Genomic DNA, 26958 nt, shown 5'->3' on the forward strand with positions numbered 1-26958 from the left:
TGGCACAGTGTGCGCCCCCCCCTCCCTCCCTCTATTGTAATAATTCGTTGGTGGCACAGTGTGCGCCCCCCATCGGCCCCCCCCCCTCCCTCTATAGCATTAACAACATTGGTGGCCAGTGTGCGGCCTCCCATCCCCCCCCCCCCCCCATCATCATTGGTGGCAGCGGAGTTCCGATCGGAGTCCCAGTTTAATCGCTGGGGCTCCGATCGGTAACCATGGCAACCGGGACGCTACTACAGTCCTGATTGCCATGGTTACTTAGCAATAGTACAATAGTAGAAGATTCATACTTACCTGCTGCTGGCTGCTGCTGCGATGTTCGTGTCCAGCCGGGAGCTCCACCTACTGGTAAGTGACAGCCTCAGGTCTGTGCGGCGCATTGCTAAATGAACTGTCACTTACCAGTAGGAGGAGCTCCCGGCCGGACACGAACATCGCAGATCCCAGGTAAGTATGAATCTTTGCTAGTGACCCGCTGCCACCAATGATCGGGGGGGGAGATGGGAGGCCGCACACTGGCCACCAATGTTGTTAATGCTATAGAGGGAGGGGGGGGGGGCCGATGGGGGGCGCACACTGTGCCACCAACGATTTATTACAATAGAGGGAGGAAGGGGGGGGGGGGGGGGGGGGGCGGGGGGGCGCACACTGGCCACCAATGTTGTTAATGCTATAGAGGGAGGGGGGGGGCCGATGGGGGGCGCACACTGTGCCACCAACGATTTATTACAATAGAGGGAGGAAGGGGGGGGGGGGGGGGGGGGGGGGGGGGCGGGGGGGCGCACACTGGCCACCAATGTTGTTAATGCTATAGAGGGAGGGGGGGGCCGATGGGGGGGCGCACACTGTGCCACCAACGATTTATTACAATAGAGGGAGGAAGGGGGGGGGGGGGGGGGGGGGGGGGGGGGGGGGGGGGGGGGGGGGGGGGGGGGGGGGGGGGGCGGGGGGGGGGGGGGCGGCACACTGGCCACCAATGTTGTTAATGCTATAGAGGGAGGGGGGGGCCGATGGGGGGGCGCACACTGTGCCACCAACGATTTATTACAATAGAGGGAGGAAGGGGGGGGGGGGGGGGGCGGGGGGGGGGGCGCACACTGTGCCACCAACGATTTATTACAATAGATATTCAAACTGGGGAGGGGGGGGGGGGGGGTCTGCCCCCTGCTGCCTGGCAGCCCTGATCTCTTACAGGGGGATATGATAGTACAATTAACCCCTTCAGGTGCGGCACTTGAGGGGTTAATTGTGCTGATCACGGCCCCCTGTAAGAGATCGGATGCTGCTAGGCAGCAGGGGGCAGTCATGTACACAGTTTGTAGTGTATTCTAACTAGAAGCGTCCCCATCACCATGGGAACGCCTCTGTTAGAATATACTGTCGGAAATGAGGTTTCACGATCTAACTCATATCCGACAGTATATTCTAACATAGGGGCGTTCCCATGGTGATGGGGACGCTTCAAGTTAAAATATACCATCGGATTGGAGAAAACTCCGATCCGATGGTATAAAAGGGACTCCTGACTTTACATTGAAAGTCAATGGGGGACGGATCCGTTTGAAATGGCACCATATTGTGTCAACGTCAAACGGATCCGTCCCCATTGACTTGCATTGTAATTCAGGACGGATCCGTTTGGCTCCGCACGGCCAGGCGGACACCAAAACGACTTTTTTTTCATGTCCGTGGATCCTCCAAAAATCAAGGAAGACCCACGGACGAAAAAACGGTCACGGATCACGGAAAAACGGGACCCATTTTTGCGGACCGCAAAAAAATACGTTCGTGTGCAGGAGGCCTTAAATTGAGGAAAAAGTGACATATAATGATATTGTCAGAAATCCAACATTCATCATTATTGAAACTCAGAACAAAGAGAAAATAATAATAGTCGGATTCTATACATCTGCAGAGTCGTTCATCACGGTTTCTTTTTTTTTATTAAAGGTGTTTCCTCAACAGTTTTACAAAATGCATTTTGTAAATTAATTGTCGGCCATTGATTGTTCTTTGACTTGTCTCCAGTTTATCCCCTGGCACCAGCTTATTATCTCGGCTTAGATTGAATGTGACGACTTCCAAACTTTTTTTTTTTTCCTTCCCTTTTTAATATTGTGTCTGAAAGCGCCTACTGGTAATAATTGAAGTCTAAGTAATCGTTGTTTCATTGTTGGAGTTACCTAGAACGGTAGTTATTTTGCCTTCCTGCCGGGTTAATACATTTGGTGGATAAATTCCAGAACCGTGCTTAATCCATAGCCTGCCATTAAACCAGAGAGGCGAGGAAATTGGAATACGGCTTGTATAATGCGCCCGCAAACCAGATATTCCACAGCCTTTATTTCCTTCTCTTATTAGGTAAAATTAAACCATTTTTAGTTTGTTCCCTTGATATGGTTTATTGGACAACCTCTATTAATTATTAAATAATGCAAGGACCTGGTGCAGGTGCCTTCTAATGGGGTACATGGGACATTGAGGTACAGGGCATCATTGCCGTCCCCTTTCCCGTGCATTCGGCGATACTCTGTATTTTGCTGTGATAGATAAAAATTGGTGCAAAATAAATATTGCCTTTTTATATGGTCGAATCGTGCACATATAAAACAGTTGTGCAGCGGCCTCCAGGTGTTATGATGGTTGCACACCTTCAGTCCATAGGAGTGCGCACTTCTAGTCTATTCATATTTGCCGTCAGATTAGTTTTTATGCAAAAGGATTTTAGTCCTAATGCAGAGTCTTTACCCGTCTTATCTGTTACCAGTGGGCATTCTCGATGTAGGAGGGTAAAGCTATGTATGAAGCTTAATCACTGGATAATAAGTGATATCGGGGGAATTTCTTTAATGGGGTTTTTCCTAGATTCTGATATTAATGATCAATATCTGATCGGTTGGGGTCCAGCTCGTGGCACCCCTGCTGATCAGCTGTTTGAAGAGGCCGAGGTGCTCCAGTTAGCGCTGCGACCTCTTCCTAGGCGCAGCTCGGTCCCATACAAGTGAATGAGGCTGAGCCGCAGTACCAAGCACGGCCACCATACAATGTATGGCGCTGTGAGGAGGCTGCAGCCTTCCAGTCTCTTCAAACAGCTGATTGGCACAGGGTGGCAGGAGTCAGACCTTGGTGCCCATCTAATCACTCTCAGACTCTCAGAAAACCCCTTTCACACTGGCGATTCTAGCTCTAATAAACAGTACGCTGCCGTAAGACGCGCCAAATTTATTTTGTGGTGCATCCATCTCGATTCTGGCGCATCTCAGGAGGTCCGTGCACTAGAAAATGAATTCAAGGAGCTGGCATGGATTTTCTTTCTGTAATTTACACCCGTATTCTAGTGCAAGTGTTATTAGTCATGCTGCGTAGGCGCGGTCAGCACAGGGTTAAATCCGCAAAACAAGACAATCTGCAACTTTTTTTTTTTTTTTGCCTGTTTTAGGCGTAGAACATTAATAAGTTCCTCTTTGTATATTAACTCTGCCCTTGTCCCTAACCCTTCTTACTGTCTGTGAATAGAAACATTTATGTTTGCAGTCAGAGTACAGACCTGTGCTGCCCCACTGACGCAGATGCCTGCCTCGTCACAGTGTGTCAGTGTTCTCTCATTTGTCAGCTGGACTTGATCCAGAGGCTTTTCAGTCTCTTGATGCAAACAAGAATGCTTCCGTTCACTGACCGCAAATACAGATAGTTAAAAATGTGAGGAACTGAAGCTCCAAGTATATTAGAAAGCTGCAGAACATTTACATTGAATACTTTCTCTCCCGCAGGCAGTTCCGTCGTCGGTATAACGGTATGTAAACTGATGGCGTTTGTCAGATGGATCAGAATCCTGATATGCCGGATCCGTCTCACCAGTGTCATCCGGAAAAACGGATCTGTCATTTTTTTTTATATATTTTTTTTTCATTTTTTTTTTTGCGGTCTGAGCATGCACAGACCACAATGCCGAATCCGTTTTGCCCAAACACTCGGGGCAGATCCGGCATTAATGCATTTCAATGGGGAAAAAATGCCGGATCTGGCATTCCGGCAAGTGTTCCGTAATTTTGGATGGAGATGAAACCGTAGCATGCCGCAGTATAATCTCCGTCCTGAAGAGTCAAAAAGACTGAACTGAAGACGTCCTGAACGGATCGCTCTCCATTCAGAATGCATAAGAATAAAACTGATCCGTTCTTTTCCGGTATTGAGCCCCTAGGACGGAACTCAGCGCCGGAAAAGAATAATGCTAGTGTGAGAGTACTCTAAGAAGTTGAATATCGCATGCTGGTGGTGTCTGCACAGCGATCACTGAAATCCATGGGTCTCCAGAGCAAGAGGGGCGACCAGCCCTGGATAATTGGGGTGCTGATGGTGTGGCCCCCTATTCATATCTCTCCAAGATGATAACGCATTGGGACAGATTATCAGCCTCGTCCTATTCTAGATCTCCCCAGATGTATGGTGGCATTTACATTGTAAGGTTATGTTCCTGCTCGGCCACTGTACGGCGCTGTGCTTGGTGAGCGGGAAAAGGCCGCGGCGCTCAGGGCCGCTGGTGCCTTCTGAAACAGCTGATCAGCGGGGGTCCCGGAATCAGATACTGATGGCCCACCCTGAGAGTAGAAGTCTTGGAAAACCTTTATTATATGCCTATTAATTCTTCCCATCTTTTCCACCCGACGGCTACCTGCACATGGGTGCCAGTATCCTAGCAGTAATGGCGCGTGCATATTCCTGCGGATCGCTCTGCGTGTCTGCACTAATGTGTGGTCCTTGCAGAATTTGATGCGGTTTCTACTGTCTTAACCCTTGCATTGCTGCAGATTTATAAATCCACATGACAGGTAAATTTCTGAACAAAAACCCTAAAATATGTCAAATCTTTTTCACTTTCCTGGAACTATATTACATTGCGTTTTTTTTTTTTTTGCGATGAAAATCTGTGGAAAATGCCGTTATCTGCAGTGTGCGCAGGGCGCCATAGAGGCCTCCGGTCGTCTTATGTTCAAAACGCATTTATCTTTTTAGTTAGACAGGAAGAAAACTTCTCTTCATTTAGACTCTAATCCCCGGTGATATTTATAGATCTCGGGTCTGTATTTCTGTGGTCATTAAAGTAATCTTCAGTACTCAAGGTGTTAATGAGGCCTCTTCAGTCGTGTTGTTAAGCCAGGAAATCAGATGTGTTAATTAAAATACCTATGTCCTATTTACCTGCCGATCATTCTTTCCAGGCTACTGTGTTTCTGCTAATTTGCTAAAATCGTTTTCTACGTTTGGAGCGTTGGCTAGGAAACCTTATCTCCCGGAGGCTTTTATCCCCCCCCCCCCCCCCCTCCCCAATCAAAGTTGCGGTCTAGTGATGCTGCGTTGTAAGGCGAGTGGCCTCTCATTGATTTCATGTCGGACAGAACAAATGAATTAATCCTGCGGCTGAAATATTGTGGAAGGGAGGACAGATACAATGTAGCAGATTTAGGAGCAGTGAGTTGAGGATCTCGTCACCTTGTTGCATCCATGATGAACGCGTTACGTGCAGCTCCATCATCTGCGGTAGAGCCGTTCACATGGACAGTCCGGAGCAGCCCTTCCGCATAGGATCATAGTGAGCGGGGGCTGCTGCTGTGGCGTATGCCTCCTAACTATACTACTTATGGAAATATACTCAGAAAATCAGCATCTCGGAGAAGGGTGCGACCTCCTGGTCATGTGAAGCTTCTTAGCCAATCACGTGATCAGCAGGGTGGTCAGTGTGAAAACTGCAGGATTTTATAATTTTTTGTTTAATTGTAGATATTGACATAAAAAATTAAATAACAAAAAAATTATTTCAAGTATGTTCTACATAAAAACATGGTTTAAACAATAGTTCTGATGACACATTCCCTTTAAGGGCACATGACTATGTTCCGTCCACATCTGATCCGCATTTTTTGCTGGTCAGTTGCAGACCCGTTAATTTCAATTGGGCTGCAAAAGATGCCGCCATGATGTGTGCGGTCTGTTCCGCGGCCCCGCAGAAAACCTAGAGCATGTCCTATTGTCCGTTTTGCGAACAAGGAAAGGACTTTTCCACAGTAGTTTGAAAAAATATTGAGGCATGCACTGGGCTGGAAGTTGTGTTTTTGCAGATCTGCGATTTGTGGACTGCAAAACGGATACGTGCATGAGCCCTAACTTTAGTGTGCTTTCACCACAGACATAATGTACTCTGCAGGGTGACCCCCGCCAGGACTGGAAGCTGGACATATGGCTGTAGATGTGGTTCTGGTACCAACCCACATGGAACCTTCCACATTTCGCTCCTGACCAGAACGCGCTGGAAAGCATTTTATTTTCACATTGTTTTTCTTTCATTTGGCGGCTTTTCCTGGAGATCAGTCGTTTGTGTTGATTGTATATAGTAATGATTGCTCTGTACAATGAACAAATGATCTTTACCATTGATTTTGCATCATGATAAGAATGGCGTCCCGGAGACCTGATGATTTATCCATTCATTTCCTGTTTTCTGTGTCCCTCACGTCAGTCTGTTCCCAGTAAGCCCCCAGTCTCAGCCTCTTTACTTGGGCAAACAATACCGCCATCTCTGTTTTAACCTTTCAGAATAAGGATTTTTGATGAAACCTGGGGACAAGGAAGGGCCACAAGAACGTGGGAGAACATAACTGTTATTTGTATGTGTTGGCCATTGAGTCTCCACAGACCACCTTCGTTTATACATCAGGTCACATCATTCTGGGGTACGAGAGCAGCCGGTCAGGCTTATTTCTGTACTAATATAGCGCATACCTTAGGCTGGGGCGACACGTGGATTTGTTGGGTCGCGGTTGTAGATGGCCGAAGTTATGATGGGATTTGTCAGCAGTTTGAAAAACTTGAGCAAATCCCCCTCTCAGCATAAAATAACATGTACTGCATTTTTCACCCTATAAGACCCAACTAGGTTTTAGAGGAGGAAAATATGGAAAAAAGTGTCATCAGACCCCCCCCCCCCCCCTAATGTTGATCAGACCTCAGATCAGACCCCCCCAATGTCAGACCTCAGATTGGACCCCCCCAATGTCAGACCTCAGATTGGACCCCCCCAATGTCAGACCTCAGATCGGACCCCCCCAATGTCAGACCTCGGATCGGACCCCCCCCCAATGTCAGACCTCGGATCGGACCCCCCCCCCAATGTCAGACCTCGGATCGGACCCCCCCCCAATGTCAGACCTCGGATCGGACCCCCCCCAATGTCAGACCTCGGATCGGACCCCCCCCCAATGTCAGACCTCAGATCGGACCCCCCCCCAATGTCAGACCTCAGATCGGACCCCCCCCCCAATGTCAGACCTCAGATCGGACCCCCCCCCAATGTCAGACCTCAGATCGGCCCCCCCCAATGTCAGACCTCAGATCGGACCCCCCCCAATGTCAGACCTCAGATCGGACCCCCCCCAATGTCAGACCTCAGATCGGACCCCCCCCCCCAATGTCAGACCTCAGATCGGACCCCCCCCCCCAATGTCAGACCTCAGATCGACCCCCCCCCCCCCAATGTCAGACCTCAGATCGGACCCCCCCCCCCCCAATGTCAGACCTCAGATCGGACCCCCCCCCCCCCCAATGTCAGACCTCAGATCGGACCCCCCCCCCCCAATGTCAGACCTCAGATCGGACCCCCCCCCCCCCAATGTCAGACCTCAGATTGGACCCCCCCCCCCCCCCCCCATGCGTTTTTTTTTTTTTTTTTTTTTTTTTAATTCTTTGTTTTCTCAGAGGGAGGACAATAACATACAAATACAAAAGAGAAAAGAAAAAAAAAAAAACACGAAATATACATATTACATCTGCAGAGTGTTGCCATCGCAAAAACATACATATTACTAAAACATTCAAATATCGCTTGGCCTGATAGGCCAGGGAAAATGCAAAAAGACGTATAAATACTAATCTCCCTCCGCCATCCCCCGCCGCGGTAGACGCAAGGGCAGTGGGCGACTCCCACCAACATTCTGGATTTTTCCATCCTTTCATATGCAAATATGCAGTTCATACCTTTCCCACTTATAGAAGATTATTTGCAGAAAGTTCGGATCCCTGCACTTGCGGAGCAGCGCTCGGCACTCCTGAGCTCCCCAATCCTCTCAGGAGATTGTATCTGGAGTTCAGGGGTCCCCAGTGCCCGGGTCGGACGGCCTCCCGTTTGGCATATACAAGTGCCATGGGGAGGTCCTCCTGCCAGGGCTATTGCAGGTATTAAACGAATTCGTTTTGAAGGGAAATTACTCCCATCATTAATGGAGGCAAACATCGCATTGATTTTGAAAAGAGGGAAAGATGGAAATAAAGTGGAAGCATACCGACCCATATCATTACTTAACTCGGACTATAAGACAGTCGCCAAAGTCCTCGCAAATAGATTTTAAAAAAAGTAATAAAGGAGTTAGTACATGTAGACCAGACGGGGTTCACCCCCGGGCGTCAGATTCAGACCAACATACGTAGGACTTTTTTGACTATACAGATAGGAGGGGGGTGGAGGGGGGGGACCGCTCCATCCTTTCCTTGGATGCCGCCAAGGCCTTCGACAGGGTGGAGTGGTCCTTCCTATGGCAGACCATCTACAAGATGAATCTGGGGAAAAGCTTTGTTGACTGGGTCCGAATGTTATACAATGGCTAGAGTCTACATCAATGGGGTGCTCTCCCCGCCATCTGCCTGCAGCGCGGTACCCGACAGGGCTGCCTGCTTTCTCCATTACTTTTCCCAATCTTAATGGAGCCCCTTGGTTGCAGGATTAGAGCCGATGATGAAATTGTGGGATTTGGAGGAAATGGGGTAGGGGACAAGATCCGTCTATATGCGGACGATGTATTGCTGTATTTACATGATGGATGGAGAAGTGTCCCTCGTGTTCTGCAGACAATTGATGCGTTTGGTCTGGTTGTAGGCTACGAGATAAACTGGTCTAAATCTGTCCTCCTTCCTCGAGCTCCTCCACAAAGCAATATCAAAGTGATATCACCATCAGACTATAAAGATTGGCGGGTCACTAAGCGATTATAACAGACTAAACATCATCCTCACGATAAACGAAATAAAGGAAGGTCAGGGTTTGGCAGAAACTTCCCCTTTCGCAGATCAATAGAATTGCACTGGTCAAAATGATTTTGCTGCCATTGATACTGTATGTGATTGGCCCCTGCCCCATCTGGGTTGAGGATAACGTCTTCAATTTGATGGAGAGATTGATCAACGATCTGATCTGGGTCAGGAAAAGGCTTTGTATCAAGTTGCGATATCTGTGGCTAGCTGAAATCGATGGCGGCCTCGGCCTCCCTTATTTTCAGGGATATTATTTCTGCTCTCAATTGCAATGGTGCATTAATACCGGGGGCAGTTTGTTGTTATCATACCTTATTAAACAACATAAGTGCCCTATACAGAACTTATTCAGCACATTGGAGGCCGGGCATACCTGCCCCATAAGCATAATGCTGCAGGAAGTATGGAATAAGATAAAATCCATTTTGAAGGTTACATATGCCGCTTTGGCCCTAAACGATGATAATTATTGGAGTCGGAGAGGGATCACGATGGTGTCACATATTTGCACTGCAGGTAAATTAAAACCCATAGCGGAAATATTCCACGAGTCACCAATTACGGTGTTAAATCATTATAGATATGCACAACTTAAGCATGCACTTGCACATACGCGGAATAAAACTTTTCAAATGCCTCCCACGCAGTCACTCTTAGCTTTTTGTTATACGTCATATGGGAAGAAAATTTCGGTTGCACAGATATATGCTAGATTACAAATGGATTTAGCAACGGTTATTAAATTTAAAAGCGTTGGAAAATGGGAGGCGGATTTAGGGTTGTGTAATACACTTCAGTGGCGTGAGGTAGATCAAAACACTAAAAAGGCCTCCCTCTCTCGTCAACATCGGCTGATACAGTTTAAAATCGTACATCGGTTATATTATACTCCGGAACTTCTCTCCAAGATGTACAAGAATAAAGAGAAAGAACGTTGTTGTCTGAAATGTCTTTGCCCAGAGGCCGGATATGTTCATATGTTATGGAGCTGTCCGGGTATTAATCATTTCTGGTAAAGTATATTTTGGGGCATAGGGTCAAGAACCAACACTAAACTTTCCCCCACGATGGAATTAGCCATACTCTGTATATTTTCCCCGGAGAGTAAATATAAATTATCAAAAGGTGAACATCTTTGATGGTTGAAGGGGCTTTTACTGGCCAAGGTCATAATTCTTACGAATTGGGTGACGGATAAGGCCCCAACCCTGGTAGAATGGGAAAGATATACAGTATGTATAGAATAAAGGAATTTGAGCGCATTAAATGTAAAGGGGGGAAACATCGGACACTATGGGAGGGGACTTGGCTGGAGTGGAGTTGATAAGAGTGTCCCGGGCGGAATTGCCCACGTACATATGGTGAGACCCCCCCCAATGTTGATCAGACCTCTGGTGAGACCCCCCAATGTTGATCAGACCTCTGGTGAGACCCCCCAATGTTGATCAGACCTCTGGTGAGACCCCCCAATGTTGATCAGACCTCTGGTGAGACCCCCCAATGTTGATCAGACCTCTGGTGAGACCCCCCAATGTTGATCAGACCTCTGGTGAGACCCCCCAATGTTGATCAGACCTCTGGTGAGACCCCCCAATGTTGATCAGACCTCTGGTGAGACCCCCCAATGTTGATCAGACCTCTGGTGAGACCCCCCAATGTTGATCAGACCTCTGGTGAGACCCCCCAATGTTGATCAGACCTCTGGTGAGACCCCCCAATGTTGATCAGACCTCTGGTGAGACCCCCCAATGTTGATCAGACCTCTGGTGAGACCCCCCAATGTTGATCAGACCTCTGGTGAGACCCCCAATGTTGATCAGACCTCTGGTGAGACCCCCAATGTTGATCAGACCTCTGGTGAGACCCCCCAATGTTGATCAGACCTCTGGTGAGACCCCCCAATGTTGATCAGACCTTTGGTGAGACCCCCCAATGTTGATCAGACCCCCCCCCAATGTTGATCAGACCCCCCCCAATGTTGATCAGACCCCCCCCAATGTTGATCAGACCCCCCCCAATGTTGATCAGACCCCCCCAATGTTGATCAGACCCCCCCAATGTTGATCAGACCCCCCCCCCCAATGTTGATCAGACCCCCCCCCCCCCCCCCCAATGTTGATCAGACCTCAGATCAGGCCCCCCAATGTTGGACCTCAGATCAGGCCCCCCAATGTTGGACCTCAGATCAGACCCCCCAATGTTGGACCTCAGATCAGACCCCCAATGTTGGACCTCAAATCAGACCCCCCAATGTTGGACCTCAGATCAGACCCCCCAATGTTGGACCTCAGATCAGACCCCCCAATGTTGGACCTCAGATCAGACCCCCCAATGTTGGACCTCAGATCAGACCCCCCAATGTTGGACCTCAGATCAGACCCCCCAATGTTGGACCTCAGATCAGACCCCCCAATGTTGGACCTCAGATCAGACCCCCCAATGTTGGACCTCAGATCAGACCCCCCAATGTTGGACCTCAGATCAGACCCCCCCAATGTTGGACCTCAGATCAGACCCCCCCCCCCCCCCATGTACCAGATAGGTTTGGGCCCATCAGAACCTGATTGCCTGTGTATGCAGCTGTTCACATTCCGAAAAAAAGGAAATGTATATTTTCACTAATCTCTATGTAAATTGTGGATCCGCAAAACACTGATACCTGCCGTGTGCGTTCAGCATTTAGCAAAACACACATGGCCGGCCCTATGATAGAAATGTCTATTCTTGTCCTCGATTGCAGACAAGAATAGGACATGCTTTATCTTTTTTGCGGGTCAGTGGAATACAACTTCAGATGCGGACTGCACACGGTGTGCTGTCCGCATCTTTTGGAGCCCCATTGAAATGAATGGGTCCACGCCCGCTCCGCAAAATTGCAGAACGGATGCGCCCCCAGAACTGCAGCTGTGTGAATGCGCCCTAAAGCAAACTTGTAGTTCATTTTGCAACTATCCCTGGAAAACGACAATCACAAGTGTTCACCAGTGAAGATATAGGGGTTAGTGTCTTAGATGAGCGCTGGGTTTTCAGCCATGTGCGCTGTGCTTTTATAAGGGTTAAACACGCAGGCCATATTGTCCGCCTCCGTCTAGGAAGGATCTGTGGTGGCCCTCAGTTGGAGGATGTCGTATTCCAGGCTTATCTCGGAGCAGAGCTCAGGGGGCAGCCCCTTCTCCTCATGTCGCAGCAGACGCCCTCTGTTCATGCTGCTGCTCCACATCTGAACATATGTCACCGGCGCGGCTGGATTGTTGGCTCCTCCGTGACTGTCACTCACAGCTGCATGCCGGTGCCATGGAGTCGGCCCCCGCTGAAGCCCTCCGCCTTATCATGTCCCCTCACCTGCATTCATTTCACGAGCAGCCTCACTGTAATTATTACACTTGCCATAGCGGCCCTACATAAATCTGCATGATCGTCTGTTGTGTGTCAGTCTATACTGTCCGCTGCTCATGTACCAGATAGGTTTGTGCCCAAAAGAACCTGATTACAATCAAGTATTAAAGGGGTTATCCCATGATTAATGTAAAAAAGGAGATCAGACATCATATAATACATTGCAATTTATTTCTAAAAAAAAAAAGCCCCCCAAAAAACTAGAACCGTTGTTCTGCTAGATTTATATCAAGATGGCGGCACAATGGGAGTGTCCGTCCTGCTGGAGCCATCTTCTTATCACAGCTCAGGAGGCAGTGGAAGGATGAAACGGAGCATGTGCGACCACCTCAGTGAGCAGGACAAAGAAATAAGGAGAAAATAACAGCAGGTGGCGCTGTGCAGATACATAACTCATATATATCTTTATTACATTCAATTACAAAAGTATCCAGATCCGGGCGCAGATTTGAAAACTGTCCAATATTTGCCATGGGGCAACCCCTTTCCAGGGAGTCTGTCACCTCTGTCACCAATATATCTGAGAGCACTGTACCCCAGTCCGAGCATCCCTGTGTGCCCGATGTGTCTGTATTCTATTCTGCAGACTGAAGAGGGGAGGGCGGCTCCAGCTAGAAATATGGGCCTGACCTTGTCTTCCAACCTTTCAGTCTATACCAGAACCCCAGCATTATATCCCCTATACCAGAGGATAGAGCCGTTAGAAAGCGCTGTTTTTGCTTTCACTTTCAGCCGGGCACTTGGAGCTGTTTTTCAGCAGAAAGTGCTTTTCCTGCACATGGAATAGACGCACAGCGCGCACAGGGATGCTTGGAACGCGTCTGCAATCTTCTATGGGGCAGTGTTAGTTATATTGGTGAAAATGAAGACCCCCTTTAATGTTTCCGGTTTCACTTTTATAGAAACATGGATGGCAGGAGATTTGGGGTACGTCTACAGAGGCGCATTGTGGTGTTACTGGCAGATAAACTGCAGAGGTTTCCAGTAGCGGCAAATTAGATTTGGGGAACTTTCACACTAGCGTTATTCTTTTCCGGTATTGAGTTCCGTCCTAAGGGCTCAATACCAGAAAAGAACTGATCAGTTTTATTCCCACGCATTCTGAATGGAGAGCGATCCGTTCAGGATGCATCAGGACATCTTCAGTTCAGTCTTTCTTACTTTTCAGGACGGAGATAATACGGCAGCATGCTGCGGTTTTATCTCCGTCCAGAATTCCGGAACACTTGCTGAAATGCCGGTATTTTTTCCCATTGAAATGCATTAATGCCGGCCCCGAGTGACCTGGCAAAACGTATCCGTTTTTGCGGTCTGCGCATGCTTAGACCGCAAAAAATGTGAAAAAAATAAATGCCGGATCTGTTTTTCCGGATCAGGATCCTGATCAGTCTGACAAGTGCCATCAGTTTGCATACGTTTTGACGGATCCGGCAGGCAGTTCCGGCGATGGAAGTGGCTGCCGGAATCCTCTTCTGCAAGGGTGAAAGTTCCCTTAAACAAATGTCATCCAGAATCTGTGGAAAGGAACAAGCGGTGCCGGCCCGTCGCCTGTCAGAACGCAGATTTAATTGGGATTTTTCTGCAGTAAAATGAGCGCTGTGTGGACGTGGCCTATGGCCACGCTCAGATGTGGGGAATCTCCACGGCTCGTGATGCGGGTTCTGCACCTGAAACCCACGGCCGTTTACAATGGGGGGAGTTATCCACACCCCACCACGCTCCTCCTTGTGTGGAATTGCTGCAATGCATAGGATCTGGCGCTTGCAGAATCCACAGTGGGAAGTGTCGGCCGCCGCTCCCCTCAATGGCCGTGTGTCCTGATCCTGCAGGTGATTTGATCAATTCAATCATTAGAATTGACATTAATCTGACTGGCGATGCCCGGCATTGCTCATCTTCCTGGCATCATCAGAGCTGCTTACATCCCATCCTATAATCCAGACACGCACGGTAACCTTCCTTTAATCCAGCGCCTGTAAATAATAGTTAATAAATAATAGTTTTTTCCTGCACAGTGATTTCCAGTAATGAATTGTGAAGCCTTTGCAAAAAGTCCAAAGGCACCGACTCATTTAAATTTTAACTTTACCCAGAAATTGACTGTATTAAAAAATCAAAACCCCTGAAATCCTGAAAATTGGCAGGAGCGAGAGAATCGGCCAACTGAATGGAAATGTGGTCGTCAAAAAGCGTATTCTTTTGTCCAGATTACTGGCTTGCTCTGCTTGCAGATTAACATGAGGGTGATATGCCCACAATGTACTTTAATATCCTGTCCTCTTCCTTCCAGGTTTCTCTTTGTCCAGCGTCCAGGCTTCGGCTTGGAGAACCCAACCGCCACCATGGAGCCCAGTAGTTGGAGCGGCAGCGAAAGTCCTGCCGAAGATATTGAAAGAATGAGCGATTCTGCTGATAAACCCATGGACAATGATGCAGAGGGTGTCTGGAGCCCGGATATTGAGCAGAGCTTTCAGGAAGCGCTCGCTATCTACCCACCATGTGGGAGAAGGAAAATTATACTGTCAGATGAAGGCAAAATGTATGGTAAGTCGCCAGCTGCTGCTCACATCCTCGCCAGATCGTGCAGCCCTGAAATGTATTCAACTGAACCAAAAATGTATGCCGACTCCTTATGGGGAAAGGGGTCATGTGGTACCAGTCATGTAATGACGTGACTCAGTGGCCATTGAGAGAAGCCATTAGACGAGGACCCCCCCCCAGTCCTCCGCTATACTGGACCGGTGTAGCCCACTCTGATGCTGCCATTGTTGCACACAGGTCGGGTCTTGAATACATCAGTCAGTGATCCTCTTCAGTTTTCGGTTTCCTGCTGCGTCTCATGGGCCTTGTCAGAACTTGGGACCACCAAAGACTCCACTGTTGGCCTGGCCACACCAGTGTAGAGGAGGCAGATAAGTGACCGTATCTAGACGGTCCCTTGTGTGATACAGTGCGGTCTGCAAAGTGTCCCATCTGAAAATGGCCTCTTTTTAAATCAAATTTTTATGTTGAACATATCGCAAATTGTTGTCTCTTTATTTTCAGTATTAGAAAAAAAAAGGTTTTCTCTCTGAGCCTCATGATAGTCTGACATTTTCTGTTCTGTGGAGATTACTTCTTAGCAGTCATCTCATTATCCTTACAGACAGGATTACAATGCCATGTGATGACTATTTACATAGTAGAGCTGCAGTAAACGATTATTTGAGAAATCGAGTATTCTGATGATTATTTTTATGATAGAGTAATCGAATAAGAAAAAATGAATAGACTGTTTTCCTTTATAAAAACTCATCAGACTCCCTGCCGTCAGTCCCCAACACCCTTCGTTTTCCCCTGTGCGAACAGCCTAAGTACATCAGTTCCCCCAGTGCCATCATCTCCACTATCCCCCAGTGCCATCAGCTCCACTATCCCCCCAGTGCCATCAGCGCTCCACTATCCCCCAGTGCCATCAGAGCTCCACTATCCCCCCAGTGCCATCAGAGCTCCACTATCCCCCCAGTGCCGTCAGCGCTCCACTATCCCCCAGTGCCGTCAGCGCTCCACTATCCCCCCAGTGCCGTCAGCGCTCCACTATCCCCCAGTGCCGTCAGCGCTCCACTATCCCCCAGTGCCGTCAGCGCTCCACTATCCCCCAGTGCCGTCAGCGCTCCACTATCCCCCAGTGCCGTCAGCGCTCCACTATCCCCCAGTGCCGTCAGCGCTCCACTATCCCCCAGTGCCGTCAGCGCTCCACTATCCCCCAGTGCCGTCAGCGCTCCACTATCCCCCAGTGCCGTCAGCGCTCCACTATCCCCCAGTGCCGTCAGCGCTCCACTATCCCCCAGTGCCGTCAGCGCTCCACTATCCCCCAGTGCCGTCAGCGCTCCACTATCCCCCAGTGCCGTCAGCGCTCCACTATCCCCCAGTGCCGTCAGCGCTCCACTATCCCCCAGTGCCGTCAGCGCTCCACTATCCCCCAGTGCCGTCAGCGCTCCACTATCCCCCAGTGCCGTCAGCGCTCCACTATCCCCCAGTGCCGTCAGCGCTCCACTATCCCCAGTGCCGTCAGCGCTCCACTATCCCCCAGTGCCGTCAGCGCTCCACTATCCCCCAGTGCCGTCAGCGCTCCACTATCCCCCAGTGCCGTCAGCGCTCCACTATCCCCCAGTGCCGTCAGCGCTCCACTATCCCCCAGTGCCGTCAGCGCCCCACTATCCCCCAGTGCCGTCAGCGCTCCACTATCCCCCAGTGCCGTCAGCGCTCCACTATCCCCCAGTGCCGTCAGCGCTCCACTATCCCCCAGTGCCGTCAGCGCTCCACTATCCCCCAGTGCCGTCAGCGCTCCACTATCCCCCAGTGCCGTCAGCGCTCCACTATCCCCCAGTGCCGTCAGCGCTCCACTATCCCCCAGTGCCGTCAGCGCTCCACTATCCCCCAGTGCCGTCAGCGCTCCACTATCCCCCAGTGCCGTCAGCGCTCCACTATCCCCCAGTGCCGTCAGCGCTCCACTATCCCCCAGTGCCGTCAGCGCTCCACTATCCCCCAGTGCCGTCAGCGCTCCACTATCCCCCAGTGCCGTCAGCGCTCCACTATCCCCCAGTGCCGTCAGCGCTCCACTATCCCCCAGTGCCGTCAGCGCTCCACTATCCCCCAGTGCCGTCAGCGCTCCACTATCCCCCAGTGCCGTCAGCGCTCCACTATCCCCCAGTGCCGTCAGCGCTCCACTATCCCCCAGTGCCGTCAGCGCTCCACTATCCCCCAGTGCCGTCAGCGCTCCACTATCCCCCAGTGCCGTCAGCGCTCCACTATCCCCCAGTGCCGTCAGCGCTCCACTATCCCCCAGTGCCGTCAGCGCTCCACTATCCCCCAGTGCCGTCAGCGCTCCACTATCCCCCAGTGCCGTCAGCGCTCCACTATCCCCCAGTGCCGTCAGCGCTCCACTATCCCCAGTGCCGTCAGCGCTCCACTATCCCCCAGTGCCGTCAGCGCTCCACTATCCCCCAGTGCCGTCAGCGCTCCACTATCCCCCAGTGCCGTCAGCGCTCCACTATCCCCCAGTGCCGTCAGCGCTCCACTATCCCCCAGTGCCGTCAGCGCTCCACTATCCCCCAGTGCCGTCAGCGCTCCACTATCCCCAGTGCCGTCAGCGCTCCACTATCCCCCAGTGCCGTCAGCGCTCCACTATCCCCCAGTGCCGTCAGCGCTCCACTATCCCCCAGTGCCGTCAGCGCTCCACTATCCCCCAGTGCCGTCAGCGCTCCACTATCCCCCAGTGCCGTCAGCGCTCCACTATCCCCCAGTGCCGTCAGCGCTCCACTATCCCCCAGTGCCGTCAGCGCTCCACTATCCCCCAGTGCCGTCAGCGCTCCACTATCCCCCAGTGCCGTCAGCGCTCCACTATCCCCCAGTGCCGTCAGCGCTCCACTATCCCCCAGTGCCGTCAGCGCTCCACTATCCCCCAGTGCCGTCAGCGCTCCACTATCCCCCAGTGCCGTCAGCGCTCCACTATCCCCCAGTGCCGTCAGCGCTCCACTATCCCCCAGTGCCGTCAGCGCTCCACTATCCCCCAGTGCCGTCAGCGCTCCACTATCCCCCAGTGCCGTCAGCGCTCCACTATCCCCCAGTGCCGTCAGCGCTCCACTATCCCCCAGTGCCGTCAGCGCTCCACTATCCCCCAGTGCCGTCAGCGCTCCACTATCCCCCAGTGCCGTCAGCGCTCCACTATCCCCCAGTGCCGTCAGCGCTCCACTATCCCCCAGTGCCGTCAGCGCTCCACTATCCCCCAGTGCCGTCAGCGCTCCACTATCCCCCAGTGCCGTCAGCGCTCCACTATCCCCCAGTGCCGTCAGCGCTCCACTATCCCCCAGTGCCGTCAGCGCTCCACTATCCCCAGTGCCGTCAGCGCTCCACTATCCCCCAGTGCCGTCAGCGCTCCACTATCCCCCAGTGCCGTCAGCGCTCCACTATCCCCCAGTGCCGTCAGCGCTCCACTATCCCACAGTGCAGTCAGCGCTTCCACTATCCCCCAGTGCCGCAGCGCTCCACTATCCCCCAGTGCCGCCAAGCGGGGGCTCCCACTAATCCCCCAGTGCCGCCAGCGCTCCATATCCCCCCCAGTGCCGCCAGCGCTCCACTATCCCCACAGTGCCGCCAGCGCTCCCCCCCTCTCCCCCCCAGTGCCGCAGCGCTCCTCCCCAGGCCGACTGCGTCCCTCCCCCAGTGGCCGCCAGCGCTCCCCTCCCCCAGTGCCGCAGCGCTCCTCCCCCCCCCCCCCCCCCCTGCCTAGTGCCGTCAGCCGCTCCTCCCCCCCCCCCCAGTGCCCCCCCCCCCCCCCCCCCCCCCCCTCCCCAGTGCCCGCCTCAGCGCTCCCTCCCCCCCCCCCCCCCCAGTGCCGTCAGCTCTCCTCCCCCCCCCCCCCCCAGTGCCGTCAGCTCTCCTCCCCCCCCCCCCCCCCCCGTGCCATCAGCTCAGGTACTTCTGGGATGCATGAAGGTCAGTGGGCAGCTTTGGGTCCCCCTAATAGGAGTCATTTGGAGCCCCTGTGCCTCATTAGACTGTTGGTAAAATCTGCCGGATCGGCGTGCACATCAGCCGCACTGTGCACACCGCTATGCCGGGAGCCTGTATATGTTCAGATGTTCCTGCCTATCGGAGCTTTCACCATATTTCAGCGGCTTGGTCTATGCAAAATGTCCCAGTAGTTCTGGCAGCTTGTCCATAATAAGATGACCAGTGCAGGAGGTCGCGCCGCAGAGCATAGAATTGTGGGAGGACAGATAAAGAACCGAGATCAGTGACGCCACCGTCCTCCAGAAGAAGAGGCGAAGGTTATGCTGGCAGGGGTTCTACAAAGCTCTAGAACAGGGACCAGCACCCCCCGGCACTCCCGCTGTTCAGAACCTACAACTCCCAGAATGCTTCATCCAAGTATGTTTGCATGCTGGGAGTTGTATTTTCACAGCAGCCGGAGTGCCGAAGGCTGCTGATCCCTGCTGTAGAGTAACAGGTCATTGCACATGTAGTGCACACTATTAGCGAGCCAGGCGGAGAAGTCTTTACCCTCCCCCTTGTCGCCTCTGCACGTGCGTTCATTGCTCACGCCGCAGACGTCTTGGTGGAGGCGGTCATCTCTCATCAATGGCGACATGTCAGTGCTTGTTTGTAATGAAGACGACCTGCAGGAGCCTCCTCCGACTCAAAGCTATCTTCGTGCCGTTGTACATTTGCATCCTAAACTGATGACGTTGTGTACGGGTATTTATAGGGCGACCGGTTGGATACGATCGGCCGCGTTCTCTGTGGCTTTGGGCGCTTACTTATATTTTTACTGACTAGGAATATAACTGCCACCTAAAGGCGAGGTTAGTAGTAAATACTGAATCCAGTTACCTATAAGAAGCTAAATGCTGAGTCTGAAGGAAGCTGAGCTATGGGATGCTGTTGGTGTGATCCTGTACTGGTAGCGCCATACTCTGGCAGTGCCAGGCTCCATCATGTGGCTCCCCTCTCATGGTTAGAGGATGGGCACCGGCCGCCAGCATTGCATTAGCGGCACCGCGGGCTCTTCAGGTGGCTGCAGTGGGTGTTGGAGGTCGGGGCTGACATGGACGAGAGGTCGCAGCACAGTTTAGCATCCAGCACATTACACTCTTCATAAACCCTCCTGTCTCGTGCTAATTAATTTTGCCGCTCTTGCAGAGGACGCCTTTCATCCTGCATGTAGCGTTCGCTCCTCAATAAGTAACAGTAGGAGATTGAAGAGAAAACGAGCACAGAGTGCAAGGGGGAAAGCAGATGGTACTGCGGCTGCCACCAGCTGTGCTCCCTCCCCCCAGTGCTGGCTGGATGATGTAATGGAAAGATGGACACCCCCCCCCCCCTCTGGTGTGCAGTCTCTTCCAGGCTGTCGGTGTGGACTGGAAGCAGCAGCAATCCTCCAGGCTTTTAGTTTGCAGCTGTCATGTGACTTCAGCAGCCAAATGGAACATAATGTCTGGAGAAAAAAAATCGCCTCGTGCTGATGCTTCTCAGCTGCTCCTGGCAGAAAGTTTGTGGGCCCTGGTTTCCTGCTGGACTGCAGGGTCTGGAGATTAACCCATCTCTGCTCTTGCACATTTTGATTTGTGATTAAAATCAAGCAGAACTGCACCAATGCACGTACTGCTAACCAAGCAAACCTGGTGATTACGAGTTCTCGGGAAGTTTAAAGGAACTGCCTAGAAAAAAAAAGGATAGGGCATTTCTACAGGAGTAAAAAACAAAAACAAAACGGTGGCTTGTACGTGGCTAGTATCCGTGTTTTACAGATATGAGGCCTTAGTAAGTGTTGCACTATTCTTTCCTAAGGTGATGACACAATAGCTCCAGCAGGGGGCAGTATGCATATATTTTTATTTTTTTATATTTTTGCAGCATATCCGCTCTGCTCCATGTACACCCCTGGACTAGGGTTGCCACCTTTCCCAACAAGAAATACCGGCCAAGTTAAGCCACACCCCAAAGGGGTGTGGTTGTGGGGGGGGGGGGGGTCTTAACATGGGGTGTTAAAGGGGTTCTGCAGTTTGTTTAAACTGATGATCTATCCTCTGGATAGATCATCCGCATCTGATTGGCGGGCGTCCGATACCCGGGACCCCCGCCGATCAGCTATTTGAAAAGGCAGCGGCGTTCCAGCAGCGCCGCAGCCTTCTCACTGTTTACCGCAGGCCCAGTGACGTCACGACTAGTAACTGGCCTGGCCGGGGCTATGCTCCATTTAAGTAAACAGAGCTTAGCCCCGCCCAGGCCATTGATACTAGTCCTGAATGTCGGACCCCCGCCGATCAGATGCAGAGGATAGATCATCAGTTTAAACAAACTGCAGAACCCCTTTAAGTTGCAGTGTCATAATGTGCCCCCCAAATATTAATAATGCCAACATTTTATAATTTCTATGCTTGTGCAAAAAATAAAGACTTCTCCACTTGATGGCGCCGCTGTGAACACTTGCTGCTCATGGAAGCTCAGGACAGGACCTGCAGCGTGATGACATTTCTCAGGTCCTGCTGCTTCCAGTCAATGCTGTGAAACGTCATCACACTGGAGCGCAGGTCCTTCCAGTGAGCAGTGAGTGTTCACAGCGGGGGGGGGGGGGGGGTTAAAGGCTGTCCTAAGTGGAAGCTCTCATAAGTAACAGTCCATATAGGAAAATACCAGGGTAGACCTGCCCTGCACTTACCTCTGCCTTAATGCCTATTATAACTGGTAGTAGACTTTTAAAGGGAATTAAGCATAAGGGAACAGATTCCTTGGGCAGTATGTCCCCTGCCTGTCGGTAAGATAAGATTCATTGATAAACCAGCGGCCCTCTGCTCCCTCCTTGTAAATCTTCCTTCCTTCCTACATTTTTGATCTTTGGGTGAGACGTACAGATGACGGCTGCCCCCAGACCATGGGTTCTTCGCCCTATAGACGCACTGGGTTCACACGGCGGCAAGTTCTTCGCCCTATAGACACACTGGGTTTACACGGCCGCAGGTTCTTCGCCCTATTGACGCACTGGGTTCACACGGTGGCAGGTTCTTCGCCCTATAGACGCACTGGGTTCACGCGGCGGCAGGTTCTTCGCCCTATAGACGCACTGGGTTCACGCGGCGGCAGGTTCTTCGCCCTATAGACGCACTGGGTTCACGCGGCGGCAGGTTCTTCGCCCTATAGACGCACTGGGTTCACGCGCGGCAGGTTCTTCGCCCTATAGACGCACTTGGTTCACGCAGCGGCAGGTTCTTCGCCCTATAGACGCACATTCTTACAGTAATCTTCGTGACAATCAAAGCTCTGTGTGAGTTTCGCTGCCAGGAAGATGTTTGACGTGTCGGTCCATCCTTGTCTTGGGTCGTGCGGCCGTTCATTAAAGGGAAAATATGTTTTTCATAGTTTCGGTAGGATAAGGGCTTCTTCTCGTAAAATGCAGGAATAAATGGGGGAAAGGCCTGGTTGCTGGGCATTCGACAGCGGTTGCTAGGTAGAGTATACCCGAACAACCAGGACTCTGCTAAAAGCTAGTAGCAGGAAAGGGGGAAAGCTGCTTGGTGGCAGTTGCATTATGCCATAGTCCATGTCATGGTTCTGTGTGTAATTTGCCGTTTGGATGATGGGTGCAGTAATCCTACAGTGTTCACATCAGCCATGTTCTACAGAAGCTGACGCGTTGCATTTTTTGCTGTCTCATTTGCTTTCTGTTGAAGCTGCATTTTCCAGATTATTTTTGCTGCTTCTGAACTGCATGAAAGACATTTATGAAATATTCCAGGATACTGAGCATTAAAATGTGGCTTTCTGTGAGCAGATGTGAGGTATGACATTGTGCAGCCTCATCGGTTATTGTAATCGCATTGTCTTCAGAGTCCACCTCTAGAAGTTGTGTCACGGACACCTGATCCGTGCAGGCCGAAACTGTATAGGGTGCAGTAATTGCAAGGTAAGAGAGAAACCCAGCGACGTGTTTGTCACAGCCATGAAATAGACGGGAGGGAACGGCGGAGAACTTAATAATACTAAATATAAAGGTGAAAAGGATTAGATGTAACCGGAGAGGAGCACAGGCTGTCCACTGCAGAACGCGCCCACCAACTACAATGGTGACTTTGAAGTTACTCTGCAAGGAGAATAAAGCGCCTGGATCTACCCTGGACAATCGCCCCAGTAAATCTATACAGTAAAGTATAGATTCTGTAACATGGGCCCCAGCTGAACGTTGTTATCTCTGTGTAGCCGTTCATTCAGGTCCCCAGTTTACATTGTGCCGTAGGCAGGTGCCTTGCCAGCCTACAACCTTATCTCGGACACCTTTACAGGTAAGGTGCAGACATCCTGCTGGAAAGTGGCGGGCAGTCGAGGCAGCAGCAGGATATTCTACATAGGTTTGGATAATTAGTCCTTTTATCATTTCCGTTTTCCCCTAGGTAGCAACATGCAAGCTCTTTCCATAGAGGAGGGTAGAACAACTGCAGCCAGACGGCTCGGATGCTACTCATCTATGTTGGAAACTAAGGAGCTGCCAGCAAAGTAAACCTAACTTATTACATCCTTATCTTCCTTGTATTGGTTCGAGGTGCAGAGGGAACTACACCAGGAACCCTGCCGTGTAAGGCTAGCCCAGCTGACTGTAATGCAATCTGTTGCTTCATTCTGCCAATGAGCATTTAAGTGCACTGAGGGCAGGGCCTGTGCACCCTTGCGCAGTCTGCCAGCCCCTCCCCCTCTTGATTGGACATGACCACGGTCTTGTGTAGTCATCTCGCCTGAGCTAATAAAGGAGCAGGGGCTGGCAGAGGAAGCAGGAGGAGCAAAGGGTTTGGGGGCCCCCCTTGGTGCACTTACCTGCTCATTTGCATGTGGTTTAAAAGTACTTTTTTTCCCTCCAGATTGAAGCAACAGAGCGTTAAGTGAAAGGTGCCATTACTTTCAGCTGAGCTTAGACCTACAAGACCTTGATATCCCGTCTGCATCTGGAGGAGGCGCCTGCTGTGCCCGCTCATATATTAGATGCATCCTCCATGAGCCTCAACAGAAATCTTTGGCAGCTTTCAGCTTCCGTAGATTCCGGTCTTCATTCGCGCCAGAAAACTGGTGAAAATGAAGCTAAATTAGTTGCGATCGCTGGCTGCGCCCTCATCCCCATCATGCCCCCCTTTCAGAAAAGTGACGAGTATGGTGTAAAAACCGCACATTCGACAATATTTAGTTGCCATGGCGTCTAAAACGCCAGTTTGAGAGATAAGCCAGGCATAAATCCATTTCTTGCTGACAGATTCCCTTCATTCATATGACCACGGGACGCCCGTGTTGTGGACTGCGCCCCCCGCTTTGTGGTGCGGACCCGCTGACTTCAATGTATCCGCAATCCGCCAGATGCGCTGACATGCTCTGTCTTTTGCGTTGCGGCGGTACGGCCTTGGAGGCTTGTGTTTTTGTTAACTTCTGTGCCTCTGCACTGCAAAAGATTGCTGCATCTTGTGGATTACAGACCAGTTTAAGTCTGTGGGTCCGCACCGCGGTGTGGGGTGCACATGGGTGGTACCCTTGTTTTGCGGATCTGCGGTTGTTTGAATGCACCCTTTAGGCTAATTTTAGACTTGTTGGAAATTGTTAGTCACGTAGATGATTTACCTCCCGGTCCTGAGCAGAGAGAGGACAGGTTTTACCGTCGCCCCGGATGGGTGTAAAGCCCCAACAGAAGCTTCCTGTCTGGTCACATTCCACTGAACGGCTGCATTTTAGTTGCTTTCTCTCATTGGGTAAACTGCGGTCTTGCCGCCTTATATTGCAGGTTGGCTTCTTGGCAATTTTAAGTCCATTTAAAGGAGTGAATATTTATTCAAAGCCTTATTTGACTCATTGCATAAAATAATTGGTGCATTATTGTAAAAAAAAAATCTATTAAATGTGATTTGCCTTAGGAGGATAGTAATTGTAATGTTTCCTGCGTGGTATCGGGCACGCAAGATGATTTCAGTAGTTCTGTACGACCGGGTCTGTGTTGTGGATCCACAAAATACAGATATATCCAGAATAATGATTTGTGGTTGGATAATCCCGCTGCGTGGATATTACGTATTCTGGATGTGACTGCTGAAGCCACCCAGAAGGATCTCAGACCGTTCGCAGGTTTCATAGCCTCCATAGCCCGTGTATTGTTCCCCTGTTACCAGACTGTATGTAGTGCGGGGCGGCTGAGGCATCAGATTAGAAGGTCATGGTGCCACAGACTGGTACGGAGATGTATTGTGTTTCTGAGACTTCGTGTTCGAGGTATAAAGTGGGCGCTGCAGGGCATGGAATAGGATTGCAGTTTGTATTTCTTACATGAGACATGGGCTCGGTTGGCTTGTGAAATACATTCCTAGTTTACAAATGACAAGTCGGAGACCACCGCTGCTAACCTGTTACGCGTCACTGCCACGTCTGCCCCCGGAGCCCCGTATTATACCATGGTCCTCCACGCTGTCCGGTTACTTCTCTACCTTGTCACCTCCGCAAGACTCTTCAGTGTTTGCAGGATCCGCGCTCTCATCATATCGCGTCGCATGTGACGAGACCTCCGTGTATGAAATAGGGCCGTGCAGTAAAGGAAAACCCCGTATCCATCTGGACATGACCAGCGTGCAATGCTATTATGTATACCTAGAATACTACAACCCCCATCATCACCCGCCACTGGACATGACTAACTCCTAATTCTATTATACTGTATATGCACAGAACACTACAACCCCCAACATCACCTGACCGATAGATATGGCTGTAATACAATGTTACTGTTGTAATGTGTCTGCCCCTTCTGATTTGATGACGGGGCCCCCCACACCCACCTTTACCAGTGCTCCCAGTGCTGTGACCATCAGGAGGCTGCACATATAAATTCTCTGTAGGGATGTATTAGGACAACCTACAGTCATGTACCTTGTGTAAGTGACAGGGGAAGGTATTTTGCAACCAGTGTGACAGACGGGTGAACTGTTCCTTCCTTGTCACAAGGTGTGGATTTTCCTAATCTGATGATCTGAGAAATCAGTTTTGAACAGGTTTGCCGGAGGGACAGGAGCACCTTGCGTAGCCCTCCGGCCATGCTGAGATTAAAGAGGCTTTTAGTATTTGGCAACTTCGGATCAGGTTACTGAAGGTGTGTGCGCTCGTCTTTATTATTTATCTACCTGGCACCAGAAGCTTCCCCAAGACTGAGTGACAAGACACGCACTCACAAGAGGAGCCTCAGCCGAAAGCCCAGCCGGGCTGCAGCGTCTTCTCCAGAGCTAACGGCCTTACACCTAGCACATTATTACCTCTGGAGGTCCTGCATGAAACCTTCCACTCATGGTTATCTGGATGGACCCCCTCGTGGCCGTACTGTATAAAGTAAGGCTGTGCAAAGAGGCATCGCCCAAGAAAGATCCCTCTCGCCGGCGCCACCTATTGGAAGTGGCATCACTTTCCAACAAACCCTGGGATGTGACCAGAGAATACAGCCACGCCAGATATGTTGGAAGGAGTCCGATTTTGACTCGTATGGAGCCGCTGGTGAGAGGGGTCTCTTTCTTGGGAGATGCCTCTTTGCACATTTGGCTGTGAGAAGTAGTAAATCTGGTAGCAACAATCCGATTCATTGATGGCAAGTGGAATTGAAACACAAAGGGGGTCATTTACTAAAGACTGAACAGTTTGAGGCGCACACCCTAATAACGGTCAGCACCGGCCAGGACCCCCTATATAGTTCAGTTACCATTATGCGGTTTTCAGGCTGTGGTTGTCCTGCCCCGAGAGCGGAGCCTCTAGGTGTAACGGTAACGCCCCAGTTGCTCCTAGAGGCTCATTTGCATATAGTAAAATATTTTTTTCTCAGCAGTGCGGGCACATATGAATGTGGGACCAACATAAATGCCTTCAGCTGTCAGGAGCCCATGTTAAAGGTCAGCCAGGGTCATAAGGACAAAACTGCTGACAGATGCTCTTCATAAA

General features: G+C 50.9%; 1 protein-coding gene across 6 annotated transcripts in view; it reads left to right on the forward strand.

Moving 5' to 3' along the window:
* The window catches only part of TEAD1 (TEA domain transcription factor 1), a 150325-nt gene that overhangs the window by 42154 nt on the left and 81213 nt on the right, over positions 1-26958 (forward strand). For all 6 annotated transcript variants that reach the window (XM_040409510.1, XM_040409511.1, XM_040409506.1 and 3 more), the window contains one exon: positions 14768-15021. In XM_040409510.1, coding sequence (XP_040265444.1) covers positions 14820-15021 — 202 coding nt within the window. In that variant the 5' untranslated portion in view covers positions 14768-14819. The remainder of the gene's footprint in view (positions 1-14767; positions 15022-26958) is intronic.

Source organism: Bufo bufo, chromosome 10 (genome assembly GCF_905171765.1).
Source record: "Bufo bufo chromosome 10, aBufBuf1.1, whole genome shotgun sequence".
Taxonomy (NCBI): Eukaryota; Metazoa; Chordata; class Amphibia; order Anura; family Bufonidae; genus Bufo; species Bufo bufo.